Source organism: Salvia hispanica, chromosome 3, assembly GCF_029641045.1.
Source record: "Salvia hispanica isolate PSC_SH4W2 chromosome 3, Shi_PSC_v1, whole genome shotgun sequence".
In the NCBI taxonomy this organism is placed as follows: Eukaryota; Viridiplantae; Streptophyta; class Magnoliopsida; order Lamiales; family Lamiaceae; genus Salvia; species Salvia hispanica.
The window spans coordinates 46,244,268-46,260,608 of NC_142694.1; the positions used below are offsets into that span (position 1 = coordinate 46,244,268).

Below are 16,341 nucleotides of genomic sequence, written 5' to 3' on the forward strand. Positions count from 1 at the left end.
ATCATATTGTTTTGGTCTAAAATAACCATTTTTTGTCCCAAAGTGTTTGACCAAAAATTTAGGAAACAAGAGTTTTAGAATCAATTAACTATGAATGAGCAGTTTAAAAAATCAAAGAATTTTTCATGAATATAAAATTTCAATTTTTATACAAATGAAATTTAAATTTAAAAACATCATATTTCTCCACTCAATTATCTATCCATTTAACACTCTAAGAGTTCTTTTTTTTAGATTTTGTGCCAAAAAGTTTGTCTCAGCATCGAGGAAACGGAAGGAGTATTAAATTAATTAAGTTAATTAGATTATAATTAAGTTATTAAACAGAAAATGGTTATTTTAGATCAAAATAATATGTTGGGGCCAAAAGGTACCAAAATAATATGTTAGGGATCAAAAGGACACAAACTTAATGTATGAGACCAAAAAGAATTTTTAGGACACAAACTTATACTTAAATGCAGTTTTTCTTTCCGTTTATATCCATTTTTTTTATAATAGTATACTTTTTTGTGCTGAAACTAATTATTGGGATTGAGGGAATAATATTTGAATTATTAAAATATAAATTTAAAATAGGGAAATTATCACATTTATCCTATATACTACTCCCCGTTCCATAATTATAGAGTCATTTTATTTTCTGCATTCATTTGGAAAAAATGATAAGTAAGAGAGAATAATGCAGAGAAAACTCTTATTAACATTTTTTTAAACTTTACTCTTTCTCCATTTTAACTATTTATTAAGTTTATCATTTTTCCAAAACGAGTACAGAAAATGACTCTGCTACTGTGGAACGGAGAGAGTACTATTTATGCGGAAGAATAATGGCTTGGCCAGCTAAATGCTTTTAGATGGACTTATGTACTGTACCAGATTAACCTTTTCACGCCAAATATTAGACTTGTTTATCAGCAAACATCCAACTCAATCCAACCATCCACTTTTTCAATATTTAATTCATTTCTATGCCTTTCACATCATCAATATTCATCCAACCCAACCAAATATATTTTCATGGTTTATCAATGTCCACCCAACCACACTATTATATATTTATTTTTAAATAAGTATTATTACATGAAAAAAAATCCAATAAATGACAAACTAAAAATTATAAAGGCAAACAAATAAAAAAACATAAATTATAATAATTGAAATACGAAATTGAAAATACATTATTGGTGTTGGTGCTCATACATAAGATGAAAACTAGACATTCAATTGCAATTGCCGAATTTTTCCCATATATGCTTAACCAAATCGTCTACCAGAGCTTTGTGAGCTTCTCTATTTAGAAGTTGGGCTTTATTTTTCATATAAGAAGCTAGACTCGCAATCCTATTCGTAGAATATATGAAATCATTATTCTCATCTCCATCTTCATCTTCATAACTACTTTGTCCAAGTCGATCTTGAATAAATTCTGCCGGATTACAATAGTTCGAATACGTGCTTCTTTTGTCTTCCACTATCATATTGTGCAAGATTATACAAGCAAGCATAAATTTTCCCATAATATCACGATCCCAAATAAGATATTGATAAAAGCAAAACGAGCTTGCAAAACACCAAAAGCTAACTCAACATCTCTTCGCGCGGACTCTAGATGTTGAGCAAAAATAGATGTTGAGCAAAAAACTTGTGCTTCATCGTTTGTGGACCTAGAATAGATTTGACAAATGCCGCTCATTGAGGATATATGCCATTAGTGAGATAATACCCCATATTTTTTTCGTGGCCATTTATTATGTAATTGACTTACGGTGCTTGACCTTCCAAAATATCATTCAAAACGGGAGATTGATCAAGCACATTAATATCATTTTCGAACCTGAAGTTCCAATAAAAGCATGTCAGATCCATAGATCTTGAGATGCTACTGCTTCCAAGATGATTGTTGGACTCCCGCTTCTTTCGGCATATTGTCCAACCTATGAAGTGGGACAATTTTTCCATTCTCAATGCATGCAGTCAATACTACCTAACATACCTGGAAACCCACGTTGTTCTCTAATATGCAGAAGTCTTGCCGAGTATTCTTCGTTGGGCTTTTGCAAGACTCGTCGCCGAAGTTAGAAATTACACCTTCAACGAACTTGGTGAGAGATTTGTGAATGAGTTGTGCGCTCATTCTCAAATATTTGTCATGCAAGTCGGCCGCCATCCCGTAGGCCAACACCCTCATCGCTGCTGTACATTTCTGAATTGCAGACATACCAAGCCGACCAGTAGCATCACGCTTTTGCACAAAAAAGTTATGGTGTCGACGAGCTTGTTCATTACTTTTTTTTACAAAGGTTTTCGCATGGGATACCTTGTTCGGAAAAAATGTGGAGGACAGATTGGATCTTCAGCAAAGTACTGCTCGAAAATAGTATCATGACCCTTCTCGCGTTTCCTTTTAATGTATCTCCTTTTAGCTCTAACCATCTAGGTTGTAGGTTGTGAAGATCGAGTTGCTGATTTTGTTCAACAATTTTTTCTTCCAATTCATTGTCTTCAAGAAGATTGAAATTTTCAAAACTAGAACTTGATGACATTTTTTGAGATAGTTGGCTCAATAATTGTGAGAGGATTTGTGTGTACTTTTCGTGAAGTATATAGGTACATATATAGATGTAATTTGTTGAGCATAGGATTTCACTACTATCATTTGTGAGCACATGAGATATCTTTGGATTCCACCACCACTTGTAATAAAAAATGACTTGTCATGTAGTCATTCTTTGATTTTCATGATAACATAGGATGTCATTGGCGGATCTGGAACATGGTAGCCGTGTGGTCAAATATAATAATAATAAATACTACCTCGTTATAAATGAGTTACTTTCATTTTTGGGATGTCCCACCACAAGTGAGTCATTCCCTTTAAAGCAAAACATCTTTCCTCTTACTTTATTTTCTCAAATACTACTTTATTATTTTTACTCCTCTACTTTTCTCTATCTCATAGTTTACTCTCTCCACTCTAACTCTTTGAAAAATTAATTCCTTAAATCATATGCCAAAAAATGGCCAGCTTATGAGGATGGAGGAAGTATAATATATAAATGATTATTTAAAAATCATTATATTTTAAGTAGTCACTGAATATTTGTATATACAATGGCCATTAAAATTCTTAGTACCAAATACTTTAATAATAGTTTCAAAAATGAGTAAACAAAAAATATAATGATATTGCAGTTAATGAAACGAAAATTATAAAAGTAATTATGCTTAGTTAATCCACAAATGAGCCAATCTATTTAGTTATACTAGCTACAAAAATTTTGGGTGGCCCAACAAATAAGAATAAAATAGGTCCAAATATTTCAATCATTTAACCTTATTAAAGTAACCCATATTTTTTTCATCCTTCCATCATCTGATCCCTGAAATTTCTGCAACCCCTCCACTTATCTCTCTCTACTCTATTCTTATTAGTATTGTTTCTTTCTCCTCTTACTTTTTGGAAAAGGTGAAGCCCTTCGGGTAGAGTTAAGCTGCCGTGGGGCCGGAGGCGGAACTGTGCTAGGTCGAAGATGATGTTTTCCGGCAGTGTTCGGTGGACCGCCAGCCGACCCCTCACGACCCCACCTGGATCCGCCACTGGTCATGGGATTCCACCGCCACTTGATCGAAAATGACTTGTCATATAGTCATACTTTAATTTTCGTGATCACATGGGTTGTTATTGGATTCCATCACCACTAGTAATAGAAAATAACTTGTCATGTAATCATACTTTGATTTTCATTACCATATGGGTTGTCATTGGATTCCATCACCACTTGTGATAGAAAATGACTTGTCATGTAGTCATATTTTGATTTTCGTGATCACTTGAGATAGCATTGGATTCTTCTACCACTTGTGAGCATATTTCATCTATTCATGACTTATCACATAAACCGGAAGTTACGTAAACAACAGTTACATGCTAACCAATAACAAGCAACAGAAAAAAAATTCTTAAACCCCCAAAAATTTAAAATCACTCTCACCCCCAAAAATTCTTAAACCCTACCGTAAATAAACCGCTTCTCTCTTTTCCTCTCTCTCACTCACAAAAACACACACTTGATTCACGAACAAGCTCCAACTTTCTCTCTTTAGCTCAGTCCAGCAAGGATGGCACCCTTGGACGATGAAACAGCGAAGAAAGTCATTCGTCAGGTGACAACGACGTATCATTTTGATTTACTTAACAATTTTATGTAATGTAAGGGGAACAATGTTATGAGTATTTTTGCTCGATTTCAGGTGGAATTCTATTTTAGCGACAGTAATCTTCCGAGGGATAAGTTTTTGATGAAAACCATCAGTGAAAGTGATGATGGAAGTATCCTTTTCCGCATCACTATTTTGTAGCATTGGCTGTTATTTACATTTACAACGTATTAATTCATTGCTCACAAAAAGCTGTCTTTTTGTAGAATCTTCATTGCATTCTCAAGTTCTCATTGAGAAAAACAATAATATGTTAAAATGAGATAAGAAGAGTTTGTTAGACTTTTGGATCAAGTTATGTTATTGTGATTTAGTACAATTGAGGTAAAATTTAAATGTTGTAAAATCTGTAGTTATGATTAGTCTTGTCTCATAATTTTTGGTTTTGACGGAGAAGTCTAAAATTTCAGAGGCTCCTATGATAAATGATTTTGAATTTGATTGCTATCATAGTTTGGGACGTTGGAATAATTGAATGAACAATTACATAAAGCTCTCTATGATGATTAACCGAGAACGACGGAGAAGGAGCATAAACTGTAGAGCGGAAGCGTACCTTGATCCATAACGAATTGAACGGTGGAATTGCTTTGGAGCGGCTATGGATCTTCCAAACGATCAGAGACATTCTTTGCAATAGTCTGCCGAGAGAATACAGAGATATTGAATGTTCTTCTGACGTCTGGGCACCATAACCCTAGCTTATATTTATATTAAATATAAACCCATTTATTTTCTATTCGGTCCCTCATCAAATAGAAAATCACAAAATGGTATCTACACTTATTTCCATAACAAATAAATACACTTTAGCTCAAACTTTAATCTTTAATAGATCACTTTAATTGGGCAACTGAAAGATAGTCATACACATTAAATTAGTCATGTGGAAGCCCAAATTTCTAACAATCTCCCACTTGGGCAACACATGACATCAAATAAATGTGTACAAACTGAATGAGCGCTCAAAAGTGCTATCACATAGTGTATTTCCAAACAATCTTATTATCAACCATATCGACACAGGACTAAAGGGGCAGTCACCATATTTTTTCATGATTAAACCCATCAGTAATCACATATGCAAATATAATCAACAACAGATCAATTATGGAGTGTAGCATGGAAATTTCATGCAAGGTGATCAAACATGCCTATTTCCAACTGGTCCTCCCAAAGTGAGATCAAACCAAAAATAATGGACAAAACATAATACTTTATTTCTGCAGAGAATAACATGAGTTTTATACATGTTCAAAATACAATATAGAGCAATAACCAAAACTACTCCCATTGAACGGAAGTATCCTTAAACAACATAACACTCATTTGGGCTACATGCCCATGAAAGACCTTGGGTGATAGTCCCTTAATGACTGGATTTGTAATCATCAAATCCATTCCCTTATGCTCTATATGTATTTGTCCATTATGAAACCTTTATTTAACAACTAGGAAACTCCAGTTGTTTTAGAATATAATACCGCAGAATTATTGTCACAACACAACTTAAGTGGTCTTTCAGTACCTTACAATATGCAGCCTAGTGACAAAATTTCACAATCATATTCATTAACTAGATGCCCCAAAACAAGTTACGAATTCTGTTATAATGGCAGAAGTAGCTACAAGTGTTTGCTCAGCACTTCTCCACGAAATGGCTCTACAGCCAACAGACACACGTAACCTAAAATGGATCATTTACTGTATTGGCATCTAACAAAATCAGAATCAAAATGCCTAAAGATCTCTCCAAATGATCTGATTTTCTGTATGTGAGCATGTAATGCTCAGTTCTCTATAAATATTTCATAACCCGTTTTGCTGCTTCCTAATGATCCATATCGGGTTATTGAAATATCTGCCCAACATATAAACAATTAAAACCAAATTGGGTCTAATACACACTTGAGCACACATTAGGCTCACAATCACCGAAGCATATAGAACCTTCTGCATTTTCTAAATCTCAAGATTTATCTTGGGCCCTAAATGAGACTAGGTTTGTCTCATTTAGTCATAGGGGTATTTCTTTACTTGCAATTATGCATCTCAAATACTTTATGCACCTTTTCACTATATCCCTTCTGTAACAATCGAAAATTATTTCTTTCGATTCCAAATACAAAAGAGGGTTCCCCAAGACCTTTCATCTCAAATTTATTCGAGAGAAAATTCTTGGAGTTAGTGCTACATATCCTTATCATTAATCACAATCAATATGTCATTGACATATAATACCAAGAAGATGCATTTGCTCCCACTGAACTTGTGATACACACAACCATCAATAGCATTCTTTCTGAATCCAAATGAAAGAACTGCTTCATAAAATTTGTGGTACCATTGACGAGAGTCTTAATTGAGGTTGTTGAGATTGACTTTAAATGAGGTTCTTAATCTGCTTCTTCTTCAATGATAGTAATTGATACCTAAACATTGTCAGAAGCAGTAGTAGGATACTAACACCTCCTCAAAAATAATGTCACTTATTAAATTCTTCCCCCCAAACTCAACATCCTCAACGAATACTATATTTCTCGTCCCAAAAAATCAGTTCCTCTTGTGGGATCACAAAATTTAAAAACCCGTAAATTTTTTTGGAAGACCAAAGTGAGAATATATGCTACAGTCGTTAATGCCTCTCTCTAAAGCGAATGCGACAAGGAAGAATGATAAATCATACTCCTTCACATATCTTTAAGAGTTTTATTTCGTCTTTTTGCTACACCACTCATGCTAGGCGATCCCGGCATGGTGTACAAAAGGACGATCCCACACTCTTCCAAATAGAAGGCAAAAGGTCTTTGACATTGTTCACCTGAACATTCATTTCTGTCGTAGTATTCACCACCATGGTCAGATTTGGCTTTCTTAATGCCTTTGTTGAGTTGGAGCTCAACATTAGCCCTGAATATTTTGAACTTGTCTAAAGCCTCAAACTTTTAATAGATTAAATGTAGGTGCCCAAAACAAGAATATTCGTTTATGAATGATATAAAATATTGTTGATCATCCAAGAAACCGAAGTGAATAAACCACAAATGTCCGTATATATCAATTTAAATGTATAGCTCTATTAGCACCTAATTTCTTAAGTTTGGTCTGCTTTCCTTCGATACATTAAACACACAAATCAAGTTCTGAAAAGATAAGTGTATTCAACACAACATCTGACACAAGTCTCACAATCCTTTATTTTGAGATATAACCATAACACTTGTGTCATAAATTAACCAAATTTTCATTATTTAATTTGCTTAGTCCCTTTTGATTCAACATGTAAAGCTTCTGAATATGAAGTAACATAATCGAGCATACAAAGATTGTTATATGCACTTAAGAAACAGTGCCCACAATACTAGAATTATTTGAAGGAAGAACTTTTACTATTTCTGAATGAACAAGAGAAACCAAATTTGTCCAAAGCAGAAATAGAAACCAAATTTTGTCTAAAAGACAATACAAAGTATCCTTCGAAACCGAAAAATTTCAGTCTTTAATAACAATCTATAATGCCCAATAGCCTATACTTCCACCGATTTGTCATATCACACTTAGATGTATCTTTCAACATCAATTGACTTGCGGCAGCATATGATAACCTTATGTGAGTGGTAACACCAAAATCTACCCACTAAATATCATTAGGGACTAAAGTCAAATTAACTTCAGCACAGACCAAAACAAGAATTGTAACTTCCTTTATACGACATGCGTGATATTTGTCACAATTCTCCTTTTTATATCCATGTCTACCACAAAAGAAACAACTATCATTGTCCTTATGTTGTTACCTTTGTGATGAACCCTTATCCATAGCAGCATTCTCAATACACTTTTTTTTAATGCCCTTTACTTTATTTCTTGAGATACTGACCAGATGTGCAACACCAAATGCACATACAAGTCTTTAGAATTCAAGCTTAATTTAAGCAACATGAGACATTTTCATAATGTGCTCCTTTATATTGCCCTTGCCCTTATATACTTTACTAAGATCAAGCATGCTTGTCTCAACCTTATCGTTTTCCGCAAAACGTTCCTTAATTTCGGCAAGGTATTCATTGACCTTAGTGATATACTTAGATGCAGCGCCTCGAGGCTTTTGGGATGCTACACCTAATGATCAGTAGACTTACACGATTCGAGTATCCCTACTTCTCGTAGTTTCTCCTTTGATAAGAAGTACTATCGTCCGTAGGAGAAGTAGGTTGCTCAATCCTTAGCGCGTAATCCAGATCCATGCAACCCAGAGCAATCAAATATAATCTTTGCGATCCTTAAAATTTGACTCATTCAACATTGGCATATTGTTCATGTTGGAAGAAACTACAGAAGTAGACATCATAATTGAATAGAGAACAAAACCAAATAAATTGTCATGCTCACATCATAAAATTCAAGTAAAATGGTAACATCTCGAGGAACCGGCACAACATTCATATCAAGTCTTTGGACAGTAATATGAACTTGCAAGTGGCAACCTCTTTGTAGTGATCAAACACTGACAATAAGATCATGTCAAGTAATGTCCACCTTTGGGCATCACAATTACTTACACAAAAAAACTGGATAATTGTCACCTATTTATCACCACAGGTATGTGTGTATCTCGTGCCAAATAATAATCTTCCTTTGGGCCGACTAATATCCGCATTAAAATACACACACACTTCACTGTCCTAATATTCGCAATAAAGAAGTCTAGACAAGAGAGGTTACTTTGGCAACGTCATGTTTCAACTAATCTGTTTTGAATATTAGTAAGACATTATGAGGTTCCGAGCACAACATCCACATCAAGTCTTTTGACAGTAATGTGAACTTGCAAGTGGTAACCCCCTTATAGTGATCAAACACTGACAATAAAATCATGTCAAATAGTGTCCACCTTTGGGCATCACACTACTTGCACAAAAACTGAATAATTGTCACGTATTTATCACCAAAGGTATGTATGTATCTCGTGCCAAATATTAATCTTCCTTTGGGCCGACTAATATTCGCATTAAAATACACACATCAATAAAGGAACATGAGATGCACCAAAATTATTTAATTTAAAATTTTAAAACTGAATACAAACGCTTGCAAGCAAGACGTTGATAACTTTCCGGAATACTGTGGCTAGCCAACGAGTCACTGGGTTCGTATACCTCGTGAACCCAGCAAGTCGCCGAATCCTGACGGCCAGTCCAATAACTCCCCAGCAAATCGCAAATTGCTGACTCCTAATGGGATTCCATATAACTTTTTCAAATCCGATTTTCATCAAAATTAACAAAATCCAAATTTTGATGTTTCCCAAGAACGAAATCATCACACATTAACAACCAAAAGCAACATCTAAACAACCAAACAAATCTACGAAACATAAACCACATATTTATACATTCACCAAAATAATCTAATTAAACCACATATTTATAGATTCACCAAAATAATCTAATTCTGCATCAACATATATATGCACGCATATAAATAAAATGGACTGAATTCTCGATTGAATTCAAACTGTACTCTTGAATAATCAACAACTAATTTTCCACTGCAATTAAAATTAGTACTAGTTCACAATTCATGAATTCATCAATAAACCATAATCCAATATTTCATAATATGCACCAAAACAAAATTGAGATTATCAATTATAGGGGAGAGTTATATTGCTAATTCAATACCTAATTGCTAACTATAACTAAATAATAGTCATTAGATATTCAAATTAAGGGCCTAGATCATCAACCACGAAATGTCAATACGATAAAAAAAACGTCAATAAAGCCATAGGATTAATTCCATAAAATATCAATAGGGGTATTAATGTTAATTAACTACATGTTTAGTTATAACTAACTTTTAAAAGAAATCCCAAAACGTTAAATTCATATAACATTTATCAAATTAAAGATAATTTTATAAGGATTCCAACGATATCATACATGCATATGTTCCGACGTCAAAATTTGAAAAAAAATTCAAAATTTTTTCAATTTTTTCGTAAAGCAGAAATGTCAACATACTATATAAAATATGTCAATATAATACATGTAGAATGTCAATATAAGCAATGGGTTAACATTCTTAAAGCATTGTGTTGACATTCTCAAAACATTGTGTTGATATTTCCGAAACACTATATTGACATTTTCATCTAAAACCCTAATTTGGCGTCTTTTTTTATCTTTTTTGATTTTATTAATAAAAACGAAAATTACACATGGCAAATTGTAGACCACACGTTTTCTAAAATCCTATGACTTTAAATTAGTGGGAGTTAGCAATTAAGTGATGAGTTAGCAATGGATCACTCCCCATTATAGATTATAAATCCCAGTTTCTCGACAAACACGTCATTCCACATATCCACAAAACAATTCACTATATACATAATGTTTATACAAAATCAATACACCATCATATATATAAGCACGCGTATTCACCATAATCATGGAATTGTGAATTTGCCGTAATAAAAAAAATTCCAATGTATACCAATATGGAAGCAAAATTATTTTAATCAGTGGTAAGTTTGTCATTACTTTCCTCGTTCTGAAGATTGGAAGATCATTGAATGGTGGCATTTACTGTATTTTGTTTACTGATAATTTCGTGTTGTAATTTGTTAAGGGAAGAAGGTTGGTAGAGTTACTGAGATTGCAAAGCCCGAGGAAGTAATTGAGCAATTAGATGACAGAACGATTGGTGCATCTCCACTGGAATATGATGTCCAGCTTGAACATGTGGAATCGTTTTTCAGCCAATATGCTAAGGTAGACCTGCGACTGAGTCATTGACGATACAGGTTCTTTGTTGTAGCTCAGCCAAGATGTATCCGGTTAATTGTCTTGTTCTTTGCATGCATGTACGATATCTATAAACTGAGAGTTCAAATGACTACTATTAACTTATTGAAAGCGTTGGCTACTGGTGTCACTGGGTTTCCTTTTCTTAGTGTGGAGGATGCTGCAAATGTTTTAAAGCAAACCCTGAGTTAGAACTGAAGCCAAGGTGAGTATATTGATGGAATGCCTCATCAAAATATTAAGTATTTCAATTTTTTGTTTTATTCCTTTGCAGTTTCTAAATTTCCAAAGATTGGTATACATGTTTGAAATGTAATAACTTGGTGCCCTCTTTTGAACCTTTCAAGTAGATAGTCACAGATCAACTGATTTATTGGCTTAGCTATCCAGTATTTTCTAACGTGTATCTGCTTTATATAAGCATCACGTCTTGTTAGTTTTTTATTTTTATTTTTATGTTTAAGCATCGATGGTATCTAATAGTAGTTCTGGAACACTTCAATCCATCAAAGCTGATTTTCGTGCAGGAAGGAATATGATGATGAAAGAGCTAAGCAAGAGGAGGTTGCGAAAACTCGAAACCAAGTGGGTTCAAACCGCAAGGAGACGAACAATGCCGAACCTGAGTGAGTTTTTGTAGGATCATTATTTGTAATTGTCCTCTTTATTACTGCCATTATTTTTAAAATTTGTTAGTGGTTGTTTGGAGCTATCCAAAAGGATTAATTGTTGCGTTCACAATGAAGAGCATGTCTGCTGAAAATTCTACCAAACAAACTGGTAATCACAAACAGCTGAGAGATGATGTCTCTATGAAAGATGATGGAGATCAGGAAAAAACTCAGGTTGATTCTGAAGAGACTAAAAAAGATGCTCCGGAAGATGTTATAGATGCGACAAATATTGTAGAGAATGCAGAGAAGGATGAAGAAAAGGATGCAGATGCCAATGGTGCAGACACTGAAGTCCGACAATCTGAGGATAATGAAAAATCTGAAGATATCCCAAAACAAGAAAGAATAACCCTTGCAGCTTGCAAGGACAATAAAGATTTTCAAGAGAGGATCTAAAAAACATTTTCCAAAAGTTTGGCACCATCAAGGTATTCATTTATCTCCATCCATTGTAATTCCAATTGATGATGATGCCATAGATTGATCCTGTGGCTTGGTTGACATAATGGAAAAATCCACTAGTTAACACATTTATTTTTTTATGAAGCAGTTTAGTCTCAAAATGTGAACTATACTGTTGATTAATGTTATTTATTAAACATGCTGTCGACACAAATGATTTGAATACTTAACAGTATAGTTATGCAATATTCCAGTGAACATATTGGTTGGCAGGGTTGTTGAAGGATGTTATATAATCTGTTTGCTTCTAATTCACTCATGGGGAATATTTAGAACTCTTTTCTTTATATATTTTGTTTAATATCTCATGGTCGTCTGTGCAGTTCATTGATTTCCAGATTGGTGAAAACTCTGGATACATGAGGTTTGAAAATGCTGAATCTGCTCAGAAAGCTCGGGCTGCCACTGTGCTTGCCGAGGAGGGGGGTTTTGTAACAGCCCGCCCTCCTAGGGTATAATAAATGCGGCGACTGCTACCAAAACGGACTCAAAGAAATGAACGAAGGCTAGGGTTTCAATTAAAGAGTGTTGACCAAAAGATTAGAAAGAACTATTAGAGTGTTTAAAGCAATAACTGAACCTCGAAACTCGAATAAGAAAAGGAAGGTGTAATAAATGACGTTCAACAATGTCAAGAGTATGACATAGTTTTCCAAGATAAAAACCACAAGATAGTCTAAAGCCCCTAACTCGAAAGGAGAGTGCAACATATTCGAAATAAACATAAGTGTATCAAAACTCAACGGAAAACGACCAAGAGAAAGAATAGCTATGTATGAAGACACAACTACGCTTGATGTTTCAAATATCCATCTTAATTAATTATCATGCTCAACACCCGCCACCGCTCGTCATCGTTCAACCTGCACATAAGGAAAACACATGCAGGGCCGAGTATTTTGAAATACTCAGTGAACTCGTTGCCAAAACATTTTATAAGTTATGCCACCCTTACCAAGTGTACTCGAGTTTTACATTTTATCAAAACAAAAATATCATCGAGTATCACAAAATATTTTCATAGATTGGCCAATCAAATATCTCCCATTTTCTCATCAAATTCCACAATCTCAATCATATCCATGGTGCGACGAAAGTGTGGCCACACTTTTCGCCCACGAGACCGGCCGACTAGCAAGGACGGCTCACGATCCCCTCGTGTACACAGCCTGGTAGGGCTTGCGGCCCATACTCAGACCCGAATTCGTATAAGCATATCACATTAAAAACAAACATTGGTATGGCATAACAGTTAAACCACCCTTATAACACCAATCAATATTTTGCAAGAAGTAAAAGAGTTTAAGAATAAAGCCCACCTCGACTGCTTAGATTTCAAGTAAGTTTCTCTTTTCCTTTATCTGACTTTGCAACCGAGGTTTCACCTTTTAAAAAAAAGCACATAGGCACATACAAATCAAAATCACAACTCAAAGTCTAATTCATGCATGCCTCGACGTTTTTTTTTCCTTTTTCCTAATGACTTAACTTAATATGGTCAAACATAAACATGTTCTCTATATATATATATATATAATTCGTTCGCATAATAAATCTAGATCTAGCATTAATATATATCGCGCATGAGTATTTCACCAACACACAACACACACACACAGTGGCGGAGCCAGGATTTTAATCATGGGGGGCCCAAATTACTGTTAAATTTTATTAATTTGTTTCGATGTCAAGTTGTTTCAGTATTTACAATATGAAATTAACTCGAACATAAGTAATAGAGAGATGTATGCGAGAGACGGATAATGAGATCGATAACTAGAGGATGGTAATAAAAATAAAGATACATTGACAACGTCAACATCGATATAATTAAAAATAAATAGCATATTATTAAAATTGATTTTAAATAATATTATTATGCTATGACATAGTATTTACATATGTTCTAAAATTATGAAAATTATTCTTAATAGTTACAAAATAAAATTATTTATACAAGATTACTAGCTATAAGATTATAAATTACTAGAGAAAATAAACAAAACTATTAGCATTAGAATATCTAATAGAACATAAACATATTCAAGTCTCAAGAGAAAATTTAACATCATATTTATAGACAGTGATAAAAAAAATGACAAATTTTGCAAGATCAGGATTCGAACCTGAGTTCACTCAGCTACATGTGCATCATCCTTACCAATTGCACCACTATAAACTTTGTTAATTGTTTTGTACATATATAATATATAGGTAAAGTTGGAAAGGGTGAGGGGCCCAGGGGCCCCCCTGGCCCCACCCTAGCTCCGCCCCTGCACACACATATTCGACACACACACACACATAACACACACGCATAACACACACCACATGCATACGTATTTTCTATGTCCTTTTTATCCCACTCTCGCTTAATTAATATGCATGAGGGTTCAAGAGTACCGATTAATCGGTTAGAAGAAGAAAAAGAAGAAGTGGAAGAAGAACAAGCATAACTCTTAAACAATAATACCTTTTTGAGGAAAACGATCGGTAGAAAACAAGTATTAGCCTTGATTCTTCAAAGTTCTTGGATTAAACTTCAATTCTTCTCCAAAAGATAGCAAAATATTGGAGAGTAGAAGAAGAAAATTTGAGAGAGTATATGGGAGGGTGGGGGCCGAAAATTATGGGGGCTAGGGTTGATGTTTCTCTTATTTATAGTGCTCAACAAGATCTTTAGGTAATTATAATAGAATATTTGGTAAGATCTCATTCTCCCCAAATTAAATCAATAAAATAATATTATGGAGTAGGGAAGAATAATTAACAAAAATAGAATAAGGCAAGGATCCATGATTTTCGAAAATTAGGCCTTCCAAATAGCCAAGATTTTGTTTTTGGTATTTTTCCGGAGTAGAATAAAATATCACGGGGCAAATTAAATAAACAAATAAAAATCCTCCAATTTGGAGAATGGAACTAGGCGTGTATTAGCCTATTAAATAAGGAATGAGTTTTTTAGTATTAACTAAAATAGGATATGACAAGGTCTCTTGAGATATGGAAAGATTTGGTAGAATAATTAAATTCTAGGTATGGAAGGAAATCAAATAAGGAATCAATAAAATAAGCAAAATATTATTTCCTTCCCAACATGGTGATTTTCGAAAATCACTATTAAATAAAAGGGGGTTTTTTTTCGATTTTCTCTAGAGATAAGGAATAATTAGGTCTTGGATTTAATTTGGATAAATATCCCAAGAATTAAATTAAATCCGGAAAAAAAATAGAATTTTTTCTTCAAAATTTCAAGGGGGTCGAAAATTACAAAACCAAAAAATTTAGGTGACAAGTATTTATGTGAATTTCCTCTAATATTCTCACTCACCCTTAAACAAATAATTCACCTTATAAATTAATTAATCACATAAATCTCATAATTCAATAAATCACATGCCACATCATAAAATCAATAAGTTTGACTTTTCAAACTTTCAACGCAAACCCTAGACTCAACTCGGCCATAGCATCACATGCAATAAATGCATTCACGACTCCACGTCATCACTAATAATTAAAAGGGCTCTAAAATTAGGGTTCGGAAATTCGGGGTGTTACAGGTTTAGTCGTGAAAAATTTCATTACCAATCTCGACCCTTTGACTGGTATGTAACATTCTCTTCCTTGGTTTGAATTATTCTTCTTTGATTTACAAATTGCTTTATTATTTACATCCTACCGGAAGTGAATCTTATTCTTTTTATGCGTTTCTGCTTCAACATTTGTTTCCAATATTGTGCTCTTGTTGCGGAGAAGGAATATTGGAACGCACTGCGTAGTGGTCAGGTGAAACACCGCGACTTCAAAAATGGCCATGGAAGGTATGATATCAACCTCACTTTTTGTTTACCACTGCTATAGTTTTAAGATATTGCTGCTCCTGTTGCAATTTACCAAAGGAAAACTCAGCTGATAAATTCTGCCCCTAATTGATTGCTCCTCTTCTTTTATAGGGGAGGCAGGCACAACAACGAGGTGGTGGTAGGCATGCCGGTTGGAAGCATTCCCGCGGTAGAGACGACGATCATCGCGCTAACAAAGCTCAGAAAGTATAGCATCACTGCCCCCCTCACCAATTTTGTTTTCTATCTTTTTTAGTCTGGCTATTTACTGCTTGTTCCTGAATTATGGGGCTACTGAGTTTTATGGAATTTATTAAATGTTATATGTAA

General features: G+C 34.1%; 1 protein-coding gene across 1 annotated transcript; it reads left to right on the plus strand.

The window, feature by feature from the left end:
* Nucleotides 1-4,122: 4,122 nt before the first annotated feature.
* LOC125210192 (la protein 1) lies at nucleotides 4,123-16,341 on the plus strand. Its single transcript, XM_048109762.2, is given in 11 exon segments — nucleotides 4,123-4,167; nucleotides 4,255-4,333; nucleotides 10,855-10,997; nucleotides 11,180-11,235; nucleotides 11,558-11,656; nucleotides 11,740-12,083; nucleotides 12,086-12,132; nucleotides 12,490-12,592; nucleotides 15,730-15,774; nucleotides 15,855-15,955; nucleotides 16,123-16,341. Coding segments are annotated over 11 exon segments (1,164 nt in total). The 3' UTR covers nucleotides 16,225-16,341.